We start from the raw sequence: 16935 nt of genomic DNA on the forward strand, positions 1-16935 counted from the left end.
CAGTCCATGGAAATATTTTCTCTTTTCATTGTGCATGAAGATGAACAAGAATAAAACTTGACGAAAATGTCTGTATGTTTGACACTGAACGTTGTGGAAGGCTTTGTCTTCCTTTCTTTTGTGTATTCTTTTTTATTAGTGTTGTGTTTTTATTGTGATGGGTCTGAAATAAAGATAATTCACTAATCTCTAAACAGCAGTTAGATTAACCAGCACCAGCTGCAATAATAAAATACCTCATAGATATTAACATCATCAGCATCAGTAATTATTTCACTTTTAACCTGTAAATCGATTCCATTTCGTGAGTAAAATTCTACATTCACAACATTTTCATATAATAAAGCACTTTGAAATTTCTTTCACGACCAACATTTGGAAACACGTCATATGAGCCGATATCACTGCTGAAAAAAAGGATAAGATTAAAGATTAAAAAAAATAAATCACTGACATGTTAACATTTAATTTTATTGTGAATTACCAGAATGTATGTAAATGGATGAAATCGAGCATGTCTAAAGCATCCACGTCTCTCACCCATTATCAACAAACACATCATTAAAACTGAGGGAAATGATTGCGTATTTCTGCCGAACCAAAATGAACCCGTGCCTCCTGTATTTTAATGATTTGTTTAAACAGACATTTAATCAGCGTGGCAATTCTAATACTCTTGGCTAGTTTTTTTTTTAACTGAGAGCAGGCCTTAATAAGATGAGCTGTCACCCTACATAAGAAGCTGAGCTTAGATGGCTGGAACCTCATCATCAACTGCGTGAACGGTATTAGTGTGTTGGCCAAATGCCATGGGCAGTGTAAACACAGTATTAAAGTAATTCCAAAAGATGAACAGGGAAACACTAATATTTACACCGATGGAAACATAACTCAATGGTATTATTTATTTTATTGCACTAAAATCAGTTTCAATGAGAGCGCGCTGCTGACATTCGGTGGCAGAATTTATGCCGAAATAACGCGTGTTGGACGTGTCATCTGTGCTGTAAGACGCTACTTCTTGTGTCCAGATTGTCAGTTACCTGTTGCAGTGGGAGCTTTCTGCCTGGATCTGGACAGCCTGTGAAGCTTACTGCCTGCCTGTCTGGTCTCTCCCTCCTCTCCCTCCTCACCTTGCTCCTGTCCTGCGATTACTTCTTCCTGTCCCTGTGACAGCTCTGCGCTCTCCTTCCTGTCTGAAATAGCACTCTGGCCGTTAAGAGCAGAGGCGTGCCCTTGGGCCCGCTCGGAGCCAAAAAGTCCTTCCGACAGCGAGCCCTGGCTCTCTGCCGATAAGACCTTCCCAGGAGGTAATTCCGCCTGTGGGCCGCCTCCGTCTGCTTCACCCTCAAAAAGTTCAGGAGTGTAGAAAATGCTCTGGTCCTCATCATCTTCCTCGGAGCTGCCTGCTGAGGGTGTTTCTTCTTCAGGGCCGGGAGGGCCCGGTACTGCAGGGGGCTCTGGAGCCGGACAGCGGGGTTCGACTTTGGCTTCACTGGAGACGTTTCCAGGCCCTTGCTTCAGACAAAACGTCTCGGTCTTCAGAAGCCGAGAGGAGTTCTGGTGGTTCTCTTTGTCCTCCCACTGGCTGTGGGTTTCTGAGCTCTGGCTGGAGCCGCTGGGAGGTTTTCTGTTAAAAAGTGGCTTCTTTAAGGAGGCGCTGACGGGGCTGGGGGTGAAAATGGAGTACAGGGGCTGAGCTGCTTTCTTTTGATGGGAGGGTGGTCTGTCTGGGGTGCTAGGCAGCACCTTCGATTTATCTGCATCAAGAAAGCAAAATATTTTTATGTGTTTTTAATATTAAATATCACTTTTTATTCTTAAATTAACATAACTGACAGAGGAAACATATTAAGGCTGACAAATAAGCGTCTAAATCTCAGTATGGAATGAGAGAGGTATGCAGGATACCATAACTGCCAAGGCTGGTTTATAAGGAAAGATATAGTAAATGTGCGTATACGCTCAATATAACCCAAACAAAAGGTCAAGAGGATTTAATTAAAAGCAACAGTCCAACATCTGCTCATCAGCTCGCTCCAGCGCCACTCAGGCACGCAAAAGACCTTATAGTAATGAGGCAAGCCACTCAACTGATCCCACCCCCAATTCAACTACCATGGGCGGGGACACGGGTGGAAGGGGGGGTCTGTTCTTCTACCACTCCATCCACCACAATGAATTCAACTGGGCCAACAGTTCAACCTTGTTATGACCTAAAAGACAATAGGGTGCGCGGCAAAGCGACGTGTCAATGCGTTGCCGCGACACGTTTCCTCGTGCTGACGCTCATGCGCTCATGTCAAAAGCAATATTCGGCTTTCGATCTGTGTCTTTTCAGAGCGCGGCCGCCTTAAATGTCATAATCCATGAAAAAAGAACTGAGACTCAGTGCCAGACAGTGGCAGCAGTGTAATTCTATTGGCTAAAATCTTTTCTGGATTCATTTATCAGAGGTTTGGCCACAGAGGACATCTAATGGAAACCCAGCACAAATAAATCCATTCCTCCATTCATCCTTAAATAAGGAAATGACAACATTCTTGATTTTTCTGTCTTTCAAAGAGCACTCAATGCTCCAACCAACAGTAAATGCATACTACAAAGAACATAACATTACAACAGTATGTTACTGTTAGTATGTTTTTAGGCGATGGCTCAATAATCATCTAAAACACATTGGTGATGAACCTACGCTGTGTTTTAACACAGTACCACATAATCCACTCTGTTGCTGGAAACATGCTCACTACACTGCAATATATGGAAAATATTTATATATATATGTAAAATATATGTTGAAAATGTGAAAAAGTGACACAATACTATAAAAGTGAACCCAAGCTTTTAAATATACATTCCCTACATCATGTAAGTGTTACAGTTAAAAACTAAAATCACTACACAATCTCATCTTCTTAACAGCGAACAATTACACAAATGGTTGAAATGTGTGTGTTTTTTGGTTTGTTTTTTATGGGCCAGCTACAGACTGTCTTATATTTCTTGTGTTCGTATTAGTACCAATGCCATGGGGCCAGGGTTTTGTTCTTTTTGGAGGATTGGTTAAAAAAAGAAAGAAGCCAGTAGCCTCCCTTTCTGCAATCAAGACCTTATTTCCTAAAACGATGACCCACAAGCTACATTAAAGGTGGAAACCTAATGGCAAAACCTCCTTAACCTCTAAGTAAGGAATTACATTACATGTTAGATACGCCTTCATAGACAAGGCAGGGATTACCAAAATTATAAAAGAGCTATGTTTGTGAGGCCTTGGACAGGACTTGATTGACATAATAACCTCACATCTTATTGAATTCTTATTTCAATACTCCACTTTATCTCACCTGCTTCATTCTGTTCAGCTCTCAGCTGCGTACGGGAAAAGAACTGTGTGGTCGAGGGGCTTTCGGGTCGTTTGGCACATGAGTTGAGAATCAGAGGTTGTGAAGCCTTGGGCAGACTCTGTTCATCTATAATTAGTGGCATGCGACTCCCGGGAGATGCAACTGGTAACTTGGGGGTCCGACTGTCTGCGGGAGCCGCCGCCGCCGCCACCTCCCTCTGCACCTTCGAGAACGCTACCAGAGACTGCATGGCGTTACCGAAGGTGTCGTGATGCTGGACGAGCTGCCGGACCCATTTGGACAAACCTGAAATAGGAGCAGAGGCGATTGCTGCCAGAAATCTTACAGTGGATAACTATTGCCATCTACTGTTCAGACTGAGAAGCTGTGCAGGCTGCTGCTGACACGGCGCCGGGTACCTGTGATGTACTTGTTGGGGTTACTCCTGTAGCGGTCGTCCACTAGAATTAGAGCACCCCAGTCATTCTTGTGGCGGATGCACCTGTTAAAATAAGTATTATGGATTAAAAAAACAACCAAAAAAATAAATAAAAATCAACACAAAAGTAAATCTTAGAAGACAATGTGCCTCTTTACCTCCCCAGGGCCTGGTTGAGAGCTCTGTAGGCCTGAATCTCATACCAGCGGTTACCTGGGAGAAGACCTCTGGACTTACAGTGCTGATCATTGTACTTCATTTTCTGTTCCACCTGAAACGGCAAAAAACAGAAGCGATTATTCAATAATTAGGCTAAATCTAGCTAAATGCAACAAAATGCACAGAGGACCGCATTAAGAGTCATTCTGAGTTTTTATTTAGCTGTTGTGGTTAATGTTAACATGCCAATCATATTGAATCATGTATATATATGCACACGGATACAAGGAGTCTGAATTTAAACCATTCAAGTTTTTTGGGCATGTTCTGTAACTTCTACTTAAATAATTTGAGCAATTTCTTATTTACTCAGATGCTCAAGAATTTAATAAAATGTCCACAAATATAAAAAAATGTAAGTTGCCTGTTCACATATAGATATCATAGATTTCATTCCATTTTACTGAAATGAAATAAACCTTTATAGTGTCTGAACTGTGGATTTTCTGTGATGTCTTTTTTAAATCTCAACTTATTCTACAGTTTAAAAAAAAAAATAAAAAATTACAAGTTGCATTGTACTGCTGGCGTGTTGAAAACTTTGGTGAAATCTTTGTTGCATGACCCCATAGCAGTTACTTGGAGACGTTACCAGCCACAAAAGGGCAAGCTGACATGCTACACTAAAACCCTACTCTGGAAAACAATAGCGTTCTTTGTGTGACAGCACCTGGGAACAGAGGTTTCATGCATGCATAATGGCAGAGAACAACCTTGATTAATATAGAATATGAAGGAGCACACCATGTGGAGATCTAGAGCAAACAAAACCAAATATCCCCCAAAAACATTCCTCGAGGCCTGAAGTGATGAGGTATTAGCTGCCTCCGCAGACAGATGTGTTCTGAAAGGGGAGCGGACGTGCTAAGGAGAGGCAGTGACAGAACGGAGCGGAGGTACGATGGGGTAGACGAGGTGGTCCGGGCGACATGAAGCATCCCTGCGCAAAAATGCCAAGAAAGCATCAATCCATTTGCATCTGTCGCTGCAGATTTTAGCGCTAACCTTTCAGAATTGACAAGTGAAAAGTTCAGCTGGCTTCTGACGGGATGCCATGCAGGGCAGACTGTTGAACGGGGCCCTAACTGCTTTTGACAGGTACCATGTGTTCGCCCAGAGCCACCAAACACGGGGGCCGTGGCAGGTACAGCCTGTTCCCTCGCGCGGCATCACGCAATGCCACTGCGGTCCGCCGTGGCTCATGTATATAAACAAACAAGGAGAGTCACGGGAAATCCTAAATGTCACCCTGAAGTAGGACTATGACTAACCACACCACACCTTAGAAGCCCGAAAAACCGCCTCAACACAAACTTTTATAGATTACATAGCATGTAGGCCTGAAACCCGCGAGGAGAATTAACAATTTTTACGGTTCCTTTCTGAGGAAAAACGTGCGTCGAGCCGTCGGTCGGGAGAGACTCATTGAGCTGTATCACGGCGAGTCTTGGATATGCTGCTGGCTTCGTGGTGAGAGGTTTGCCAATATATGAGACACCAGAGCAGTTACAGAATCTACTTCTAAACCCGCAGAAAGGCCAGTAGCCTCGAGCCGGCGGTGTCATCTAAATCCAATCACAGCCCGTTTCTACATCCGAGCCATCACATCCCCGCTCCGTACCACGTCTCCGTCCGATCCGACATGACAGGTTGCATATGTGAAAAAGCCAATTCTGGCTGCTAGCGAATCTTGCAAATGTGCAAGAAACCACAAGCTAGAAGGGATTAGTTAAAATGTCAAGAGATCACTCGCTTGCTTTGGCCTTGTCCTCCGCAGCAACCTGTTCATCCCTAAAAACATATATTTGACCACTAGGCATGATTCGCAGCTGAGCGCATCGGTTTGAGCTACATTTTACGCAGGGTGTGTGTGTGCAAGTCAGTGTCTGCGCGTGCCCCTGGCAGTCCGGGACATCTTGTGCCTGTCACTGAGATTGCTGAGCGCCTCATCTGCCACATGTGGCTAAGCTGACAGCTGAGTGGCTCGTCTTCAGCACAGTGTTTGTGTGAGGGTGTGTGTGGGCGCACAGTGACGAGCACATGGCACTGGTTTCCAGTATGCCAGGGCTACACGCAGTCCTGCTTAATTATTATTGTGTTGCACTAAAAACTGTTGATATCAAACACCAATGAATAGTAGTGCCCATCACTGCAATGCAAAAGTTCTATCTGATAATTGATATTGAACTCTATCAAACAAGAGAATTTGAGTCTGGGCTCCGGGATATAGAAATAAAAAGTTTGGATCTCAAACTTGGTTTTGTCCCACGACTGTTTGACCTTTGTGCCGAGAACAGTTTTCAAGCGAATTGTGACTCATCTGTGTTGTGCCACAGTTTCATCTTCAACCCGTTTAGGCGTCAACCGTCGGTGTTTACTTTAGTGTACGTCAACCACATCCGACTGTTTCTGATCACAAATGTTTTTGAACTTTATCTTTTCTTTTTTGTTGTAGTTTTGTTGGTGCTTAAATTTTAGAATCGAGTCAGGCTCAAGCCACAAATGTGATGACAACAGATTCAACTTCTGTCGGAACCTCGTCTGCACTCCGCTTTGCTTTTTTTACAGGTCTGCTTTACAATTAGATGGCCGCGCACTGCAATCTATTCCGATAACAGCAGTAAAATAGTAGCCGAACATAATTTTAATGTTACTCCTTTCAATGAAAATGGATGATTTCTGCCAGATTGCTGCGTGTGAGACACACAGCACGCGATTGACATATTTATTTAGGCACTGGGCCAAATAAATAACGTTGGTGCAGGTCATGAAGAGGAGGTGTATCCTTGGTTAGTGCAGGAATAAAAGCAGTGGAGGGGAAGTATTTAAATCTGTTACATAATTAAAAGTATAATATACTTAAAAGTCCCGAATTCAGAACATTAATAGGAAAATTAACTTAACGTAAAATTGCTAGAAGCAAGGAATCAAGAAAAATATCTGTTCATTATACCATTACTCTACACATTATATTAGTCGATTATTATGACATTATTAATGCATGACTCCAGTAGCAGACCTTACTGTTGCGGTGGCATGTTTTTCCATCAAAAACGACTTAAATGATTGGACAAAGAGTTGCAATTTAATGGCATTACACTTGATGATTTGCTTAGGATTCCAAACCTAGCGTTCATGTCCTCCTAACTAAGCCATCGTAGGTTTTCATATGGTTTCTGAAATAGTATCAAATATAAATGTTAAAGTACAAAGCCATATGATGACTTGTCATTATGTTGAGCCTTGAACGGACATCAACCGAAGAAATACGACGAAGACGTTTTCCTAGAGCTGGCCTGTTGTGCTGACAAGGACGGTGCACATGATGATTGTGTATTATACCACATTCTTTCAGCAGCTGAGGATAAAACCACATGTACAGAGCCTTGAGTGTGCCTGGAGCATCCATCATCCCCTCTTCTTGAAGATTTCCATGAACTCTTCAACATTCCTCTAAAATCCCCTTTACATGTTTTCTGGCCTTAGAATTAAAATGCTTGTGTCTTTAATAAAGGGCGGCCAAAGAGGCCGGCTGAGCCCTTCATTAAACTGAGAGAGATGCCTTATCAGTCGTAAGTGTCTTTTTATTGCTTGTTAAACCAACTTATTGTTCGACTTACTCACGCAGGACGTGACTGCTCACCGTAAAAACATGCCATTGGAAAAACTCAACATAAATGTAATACCACCTTTGACAGGGCTTTCTCTGCGGAGGACTTTTCAAGTTCAACCTTTGATCTTTGTCACAATAACACAACAGGCCAGTAAAATGTCATGCTATGTGCTTAGGTCGTAGCGTCTGCGAAGTTATGCCTGTCTGGGAATGCAGGCCGTGCAGGCATCCACGGTGCTGGAGTAGTTTAAATGGAGGGAAGCTGAGCTTACACCTCTTATCCTAGCAATGGGGTGCTGTCGTGTGAATGTGGCACAGAGCGAATGAGTTAATATGTCTGGGTCCGTGCGTGCGTCCTAAGAGAAAATGCACATGTTAGCACCAGCGCATGGAAGTGACGATGTAACAACATGTCACGCATGTGTATAAGTGCCTGTGTGCATTAAGGGAACCAGGGTAACCATTACATTAAGGTGTAAATATCATGAGGCGTCAATGTAACAAAGGTAAAAGTTAGTTATGGCAAAATAAACCTGAATACATCAAGAAGCGAAGCAGCTACTATTTAAAATAAGAGCGTCCTGTGGTGTACTATAAACCTTTAGAATGTCTGTCCTGCAGAAGCCAGAGGAAATGGTTATATTTTTACGAAATAAAAAATTTACGCTGTCTAGTTTGTGAGGCAGCATCAGTTAGGCCAGATGAGTCGGGAACTGTCAGAAGGTAACACTGGTAGATCAATCAGCTTTTGCTTGCAACAAAGACAACCTTTGTCTTCACAAATAGGGCAAAGACAAACATTTGCAAAGTTCTCCAATAACAGAATAACAACAGAAACATGTGAAGAAAAGTCCCAAGCAAAAGAGGATAAGCAGAAAAGCCGTCATAAAGTTTACCGCGACCAAGTAAGAAATCTGAAAAACACAGCAGTAGTTCTAGAGCCAGAAAATAGCACTTAAAGATATTTTTCCCCCATTTTTAACATCATATTTGCTGTTTAATAGGATGTGATACCAACATGTCCTTTAGCCACATTTCCCTCAGGTTGTGCCCGAGTCTTGTGGGCCTACAACATTTTCAATTCTTAAAACCACCGGCTCATCCATTAGATACAAAAGATAAATTAACAGCAACAAGCTGTTTCGGTTTAGATATGAGCTGGGCGGACCTGCACTGTGTTATAAATAAAGATTTATTTGAGGCCATTTCAGCAACATTTTACAGCCGTACCAGGCCTCTACACTTAACAAGAACAACATTAGTATAGATCACTGCGTTTCTAAATAGGACTATTGCGTCATTACTCAGAAGATATGGTAGCTAAAAAGGGGAAACTGAATGTGCATTTCTTCTTTCAATGGAAGTAACTGCTATGTGTAGCAGTATTGACTATCTGGCGGTGGGTGCATTAATACATGTGCCTTTGTGTGTCTGTCCCTTAAAAAGCCTATTATCTTCCTGAGTGTTGCAGCAGTATCTTTGTTAGTTCTGCGTGCTACGAGAGGATGGCTGCATGGCTTCACAGTCATTAGTGTCAGTGTCCTCATCCTCTCGGCAGTGTAATGGGGTTAGCTCACAGAGCTTTACAGCCCCCCAGGGCTTCTCTCGGGGGCTCACTGCTCCTACCACTGTAAGAGGAGGTAAGAGGAGGACAAAAGGACGACCGGAGAAGGGTAGAAGGTGGCCGAAACAAAGCTGCAAGAGTCAAAGGGACACAGAAAAGCGGGAAATGAAGAGATGTTGAAATGTAGCCTGTGAGAAGACAGTAAAATAAACCACATGATAATGAAATGCATCTGTCCAAAACTAATCTCAACTCTGACAGACATAACAGGTCTAACCTGAACCCCTGTGCAATCCAATCTTCTAATGACATACTGAGTAGTTCTTCTGAAGCAGTGGGAGGAAACACAACACAACAGAGGTGGGGTAGCGTGTTAGGTAGACAAATTGTGAAAAGACCACACACCCATCCCTTGTTTTGCATTTAACAAGACAAAAGGAAGCTCAGCCACATCCTGGTTGCGCAGCACAACTTTAAAGTGTCAGCAGCCACCAACCACGAGCCTTGCCCGCCTGATCCTACAGCAGGCACAATTATGACAAGAGATGGCACGATCTACGTGGAGCTCTGCACACGTTGCGCATAAACAAAGGCTGTTGATGTGGAGCACGAGATAAGTCGTTAGAAATGCACAGCCTCTTCACGCTCAGTCTCCTCCTTGGCCTTAACTAGATTTGGCTTTCTCAATCCTCCCCCTGGTGTCGCATCCCATCCACTCATCTGCTGTTTTATTCCAGGCAAGACGCATTATTTAACAAGCTTCGAGCGGCACGGTTGCTCGTCACTGTCGTTGCACCGTTTATTGACATTTATTGTACTTGTTTTCATTACCGAGTCAACCAAATAACGTACAGCTTTAAATGTGTGGTACCCTACAAAATAGCAGCAGCCCTCAGCCTTGGTCTTCAAGAATAAAATATGAAGTTTCTTGAAGTTTCTTCTGTAATAATCAAGTTGGTATCAGTACCCTAAAACATTCCCTTACCTGCCCTAAGCCCATCCGATCCTGTCAACTATGTGGCTTATCTTAAATGTGTGCAACTGTTATGCAGACTGTGGATGGGTTTTGGTGGTTGGGATGAAAGATTAATAATTGTCCCCAGTGTTCATCCATAATAGACTGGGAGTTTAAATACTGTATTTCACTTGCGAAGGTGTTCGGTGTTTCAGTGTCTCACGGTGGAGGCTCAAAGTATTTCAAAACAAACTCTTTAGAGCTCGATTGTAACCTTCTTAACGGCATAATATATACCAGGTACCTGCAACCCACGCTAACAAATAGAAGAAAATTTCAAACAAACAAAAACTAAACCTGAGGAAAAAAAAAAAAAAAAAGAAGAAGCGAAACCTTGAGAGCTGACAAAGGTGAAACTGACAGCTTTGGCTAAGGTGAAAGGGTCTCGGACGCTTCAATCAGCCACACGTCTTGCTACACTGACAGAACAGGTTAGTGAAAGCTTCATCGTGCTCTGACAGGAGGATGAGGAGGAGTAAAGGGGAGGAGAAGTGGGAGGCAGAAAAGGTCAACTTTATCTGCGAAGGACGGGGCAGACACAGCAACACCGCTTTGGGATTTTTTTTCACGGATCACCAAAAAGGGATGCTCTTATTTGATAAGGGTTCGTATGAGCGTGCACGTGTATGTCCGTAAGATAGATATATTTTTTGTCTTCGTGATATTTAAAGTGTTATTGAGATATTGGAACCCAGAAAAATTAGATATAGAAGAAGACAGATCAATATCAGGGTGACAACAATGAGTTCATTAGGATTTATTTACCTGCATTTGCAATAGCAGTTGAATATAAGACACACTATGACAGAAATAAATAGAGGGGGTTATAACAGGATCATTTTGATATGTTTGGAACTGCATGAATAAAAACAGAAAATATTTCTAGCACCCGTTTCTGACCAATACCATAGACGTATGGTTTTCATTGTACCCGGAAAAACTCTCTTTTTTGTCCAAGATATATTTTTGGATGTCACACATTTTCCACGACCACATCCCATGGTTGTGGAAAACTTGTTAGTCTGTTTGAGAAGGGTCAATTCATTGGTATGCATCAAGCAGAGAAAACATCAGGAGACTGAAGCAGAAACCACTACAACTGGGTTAAGAACTGTCCAAGAAGTGTCTTGAAGGATGATATGTGGTCAGAAAGACCACCGAGAAAAACCACGGTAGAACTTAAGGCTATGTTTAATCTATGTTTAATAGTGAAAGTAAGAGCATTTCCACACATACAATGTGAAAGGAACTCAAAGGATTGGGACTGAACAGCTGCGTAAGAAAACCACCAATCAGTGAGGCTAACCGGGAAAAAAGGCTTCAGTTTGCTAGGGAGCATAAAGATTGGACTATGAAGCAATAGAAGAATGTCATGTGGTCTGGTGAGTCCATTTACCCTGTTCCAGAGTGATGGGGCATCAGGGTAAGAAGAGAGGCAGATGAAATGATGGCCCCATCATGCCTAGAGTCTACTGTACAAGCCTGTATAGTTAGCGCTATGATCTGGGGTTTCTGCAGTTGCTGGGGTCTAGGTCCAGCAACATTATGCTCAAAGAAGGAGGTCAGGTGACTACCTGAATATACTGAATGACCAGGTTATTCCACAAATGGATTTTTTTTCTTCTCTGATGGCATATTCCAAGATGATAATGTCAACATTCATGGGGCTCAAATTGTGAAAGAGCATGAGACATAATTTTCACACATGGATTGACCACCGCAGACTCCAGAACTTAACTCCATTGAGAATCTTTGGGATGTGCTGGAGGAGGCTTTGTACTGTGGTCAAACCCTCCTGTCATCAATATAAGATCTTGGTGAAAAATGAATGCAACACTGGATGGAAATAAATCTTGCAGAAGCTTACTGAAACAATGCCAAAGCAAATGCACCCTGTAATTAAAGCCAAAGGCGGCCCAATTAAATATTAGAGTGGTTGACTTTTGTTTGGTGGCAACCCTTTTTTTGACCAGGCAGTGTACGATTGTATGCAACTTCAACTATAATTTGGGCTTCTACAAGGCAACAAGCTGATTTGGTTTCTTCAGGTTGTTCACTCAAATCATACAATTTCCTTGCAGCCCTGAAACAATTGTTTCCTGGCCTAAGTGGCAACATCTTAACCACTCGTTCTGCAGGCATAACTGAGTGTTGGTGTAAAACATCTGCATGTTGTGATTCTACTTACCTGGAGGTCCTTGATGTTCGGGAAAGGAATTCCAATGGCGACGACCGCTCTGGCATTATCATCTGTAAAATCTAGGCCCTCGCTCACCTTACCCCTACACACAGCAATCAGCAGTGCACCATCTACAACAAATAAATCACATACAGCACATATCACTCTCAGTGTGAGTAGAACATTAAAAACGGAATACTAATGAAAATGGATGAATTAGACATTTTGCAGACCTTATATGCAAGTTTAAATGTCTACATAATGAGTGAGTTTGTGTTTCCCCTGCCCTTGCATAAGGAGGGGGGGCACTAGTAGGTGGTCAAAGGCCAGTCTCATGTAATCTTTGTGTACCAGTCTCACCTCGTTCCTCACAGTATTTGATGGCATCGTAGTACGTCTGAAGCAACTCATCAAAGTCCCCCTTGCCGCCACCTCGAGGCTCGGTGATCACAGTTTTCTGTTGCTCTAGCTTCTCCCAGAGACCAGTGTTGATCCAACGGTCTCTCAACTTGTCCAGCATCTGATTAAATCAAACAGTCATCATGCTGGGAATACAGACGTTTGCATAGTATTTTGAAAAGACCAACATGACATTATGTATCAGTTGGGATTGCTGTTGAGATATTTCACTGAAAACCACAATGATTTACAGGATAGCTAGTACATATTTATTACTTTGGCGATCCCTAAACTTTCCATATAGCAACAACATTAAATCAAAATGCTGGGATACTGAAACCGACACTCATACGGACTAATACGGACTAATACAGCCTGATACAGGCGGTGTGTTGAGGTAGTATGACGTTTTGGGAGTTGTTGAAGCAAGTGATAACAGACATAGTGAAGAGAAAACTGTGCAACAATCAGGGCCAATGGTAGTTGCCAAGGAGAAAGAAGCAGGTCTACATCCACAGCCACTGTAACACATTATGACACTTAAGTCTGAAACAACCTTGCAACAAAGAAGCATTTAGCTACTGATGTCCACTTCCGTGTCCTCGGACAGCTTGGATGTCTTTTCTTGCGCTTGGCCTAAAGTTGATGTGCTTAAACCTCTCCTGCAATAAAATCACTGTTGCGGTACTATTGTTAGTGCAAAAAGTCAGCAGCCCTCAGGAGAGGCACATTGATCTAAAAGCCCTCATCCTAGAATGGCTCCACTCGTGTCTATGTTGTGCAGATCATATCCTTGAATAAGCATGGCTTCACAATCAAAAAGAAGCTTCACTGGCTTGGAAACGTGTCAGAAGGGTCAAACAGAAGTTCTTCTACTAGTCAGCACAAAACTTCTCAACGGGCTAATAATATCGAGCTGTAAATCCTCAGCTAGAATCAGATGAGGCTTCCAGATGGGAGGACGGTGGGGAATATCTTCCCCTCAACTGTAAACCCATTCTGTTTACCTGCATAAACAGCCTCGTCAAGTGTTCCTCAGAACACCACAAAGCCAGTGATAAATTTACTCAGCGGGTTATGCGTGGTACTGAGGAAAGCAGCAGCAGCAGACATGGGAAATGAAACAGCAGGAGAGCGTTGATAGTTTCTTGCATGCCAGCGTCGTTGCCTCATAGTGGTGAAATGAAGCATGGCAAAGATTTCATCAGGTTGGTGCATCTCTAAAGCAAGTGAGGTCAGTCCGTTTGCATCAATAAAACATGACACAATTGCTAAATACGCACAACTACAACGACAAGGACCCCCTCCTTACGTGCATCTTCAGCCCAGCAAACTGTTTGCAATAGCTTTCCAGTGCAATCTTGAGCAGGAGATGAATAATTCATGTTATGTACTTTAGGCAGATCTACCACTAAACAAAACAGCCATTATCTGCTAGGCTGCACTTCACAAGGAACTGATTCCATGTGGAGATGCATATTCAGGAATAAAGTTCCCGCTGACAAAATTGAAGTGACAGGGCCAGAAAACAATGAATTGGATTGTTATAAACCCACAATAGAAAAAGTTTAGTATTTCTTTTTTTATCATTTAACAGCACAAAATATGAAAGGATGTTTGAGATGTTTGAGAGTCTAAGGCAGGCGGGGTGTAAAACTCATTGTTGAGGGGGCCACATAAAGACCAATTTAAACTTAGGGGCTCAGATCAGTAACATAAAAGCATAATGACCTATAAATAACAAAAAACAAAAAAATTCCATTTGTTTTAGCTCAAAGAAGTTCACTATGATAGCGTTTAGATTTATTGAACTGTAGCGGGTTTTCACGACGTGTCATCAGCACATCTTATGTCCGTAAGTTGCCATGCCGGAGGCACTAGATCGTGGAAAATGGTGAATTATTCTTGTGTTTTTGGCTGTACCAATCGGGCAGACCCTGAAAAACAGTTGGAATTTTATAGGCCAACAAGAGTTAGTACAAATCAGGGACAATAGTGCCAAAAGGTATCAGAGGATCGGAGGTGCTTGTGGTTAGCGAAGCTAAACCAAGATCTATGAAGCAAAAGCCCATTTCTTCTCAGGTAATTGAAATGTTGATAGCAGCAGCTTGTTTGATTTGGCGAGTGCCTCCAACATGGCGATTTCCAGATTTATGACACGCTGAGAAAACCCTCTATGCTTTTACAAAACATTTTATGAAGAACCTGAAATGTCTTAAAATAAGTGCAATTTCGTCCAATTTCGTCCACTCCTCATACTCCCTCTCCCCATTCTTCTTCTCTTTCTCATTTTCATCCTCCCTCTGGTTCTCCTCTTCTTTCCACGCATCCATCTTCTCCTCTTCTTCTCCCTTATTCTTCTTACTTCTCCTTTTTGCTTCTCATTTTTCTTTTGCAGTTTGGGAGGGCTCCAATACCTGCACATAACTTCTCACTTTCCAACTCCTAGAGTTCATATGGCTGAATGCAGAAGAAGCTCACATCATGGTAGACAGAGCTGGAAAGGGATGCATTTCATATTGGAGGACTACTGTTTGTAACCTGTCCCAAGCAACAGTTTCAATGAGAGCACACAAACTCCAACAAAGATCTCAAAGGTGGGAAAAATGATCCACAGTATGGAAGAAGTTCCTTCAGCTATGGAAACACTGGGCATAGTTTTTGACCGTCAAGTCAAAATTGGATATAAATAGTTGGAGAATAGTTTAAAATCTATACAAAAGAAAATAAAAATAATGACAAAATGACAGCGGAAGTTTTAAGTGAATGTAAAGGGGCAAAAAAAAAAAAAATCCCAATCTACAGATCTACAATAAATATCATTTTGATTTCAATATGGTAGTCCATACTACAGCAATATAAATTTCAGTTGCTGAACATAGTGAAGTATTAATATCTTCGGTAACATGAAGCAGGGTTACTAATTTGTATTAGATTACCGCTGTTTTTACACTTTGCTCATAACAGTGAGCAGAGGTGACGCAGACCACGCACATCACATCCTGCTAAGTCAAACTGCACGGTTGCAGGTGTGAAACCGCACATTTCGCCGTGCAGTCAAACCGATCCTCAGCACCTTCAGCAGAGGCTTTCAACCATGACAGTGTTAGCCACTTGACACAGAAATTACAGACACAAAAATTACAGACATGAGCACGTTCATGAATAATTTAGGGTCAACATCTGACAGACCTGGTGTGTAGCTGGCAGAATGGGCCCAGCTATAAAATATCAATCTACGGGATAGACTGTACACAACCTTTATGTGATTTTATCAGAAGCGAGAGAAAGAAGAAAATAAATAAAAACCACTATACTATGCCAGACAAAGGTAAAATAAATGTAAAAAGTAACAAACATGTAGCCATCCCACTTTTATAAATTTTTTGAGGAGCTTCACAAGATTTCAGAGTCAGAATATCATTTATAAGTGGATGCATTTGTTGTCCACTGCTTTTAAACTAAACATGCAGCAAAACAAAACAGCTATGATGCCCATGCATCATGAATGGGAAGGAGCAGTATTTAGCACATAAGAGGGCACAACGAAGAGTGAATAATTTATCGGCCTTTTTAGGCATGGTAGGTACAATGCTCAGCCTCTGCTAGTGACACGGTAAAATGGGCCGGATCTTCCTGCCAATTGGGACAAGGTGGTGAAACAACTAGACAGAGGCAGTGAACTGTAGTCCTTCTCGCACTTTTACACTTCCCCTCTCTTTCCCCCTCACTATCTCCCCATCTTTCACCTCCTCTGCATCCGGCCTCGGTCTATCTGCTTTCTCCGTGTCCCTGGTGTCAGTGAGCTGTGTGGCGACACATCGCGGCTCCTCTAGTGCCTGCTGAATTATGGAAGGGGTTTGGAGGCGACGGCATTAATGAAACATGCAGCCAGGAGCCACATTTCGCGGCGGTGAGGGGAGACGTGTTGTTGCGGCGTAAATTATTCAGCCCCGAAATATCACAGCGACCATCACGCCACGGCTGGTGGCGAGAAGCCACCTGCCACCTCTGGCCTGACACTCGTCCCTCGCCTGCTCTACATCTCCTGGCCACACTGGTAGGTGACGAAGGAACGCTGCGGAAACACTGCCGACAGCCCAGAGAAAGAGACCCCCGGTGTGACTTCATTTTCTACTTCACAAACAAACAAATATTCT

The 16935-nt window shown here is 42.6% G+C and overlaps 1 protein-coding gene across 1 annotated transcript in view; it reads right to left on the minus strand.

Moving 5' to 3' along the window:
* Positions 1-450: 450 nt before the first annotated feature.
* Positions 451-16935, minus strand: part of brip1 (BRCA1 interacting helicase 1) — a 35568-nt gene continuing 19083 nt past the window's right edge. Inside the window, exons 15-20 of the mRNA XM_047594392.1 lie at positions 12737-12896; positions 12386-12507; positions 3945-4057; positions 3767-3849; positions 3348-3653; positions 451-1760 (exon numbers count right to left, since the gene is read on the minus strand). Coding sequence (XP_047450348.1) covers positions 1036-1760; positions 3348-3653; positions 3767-3849; positions 3945-4057; positions 12386-12507; positions 12737-12896 — 1509 coding nt within the window. The 3' untranslated portion in view covers positions 451-1035. The remainder of the gene's footprint in view (positions 1761-3347; positions 3654-3766; positions 3850-3944; positions 4058-12385; positions 12508-12736; positions 12897-16935) is intronic.

Source organism: Mugil cephalus, chromosome 9 (genome assembly GCF_022458985.1).
Source record: "Mugil cephalus isolate CIBA_MC_2020 chromosome 9, CIBA_Mcephalus_1.1, whole genome shotgun sequence".
Classification (NCBI taxonomy): domain Eukaryota; kingdom Metazoa; phylum Chordata; class Actinopteri; order Mugiliformes; family Mugilidae; genus Mugil; species Mugil cephalus.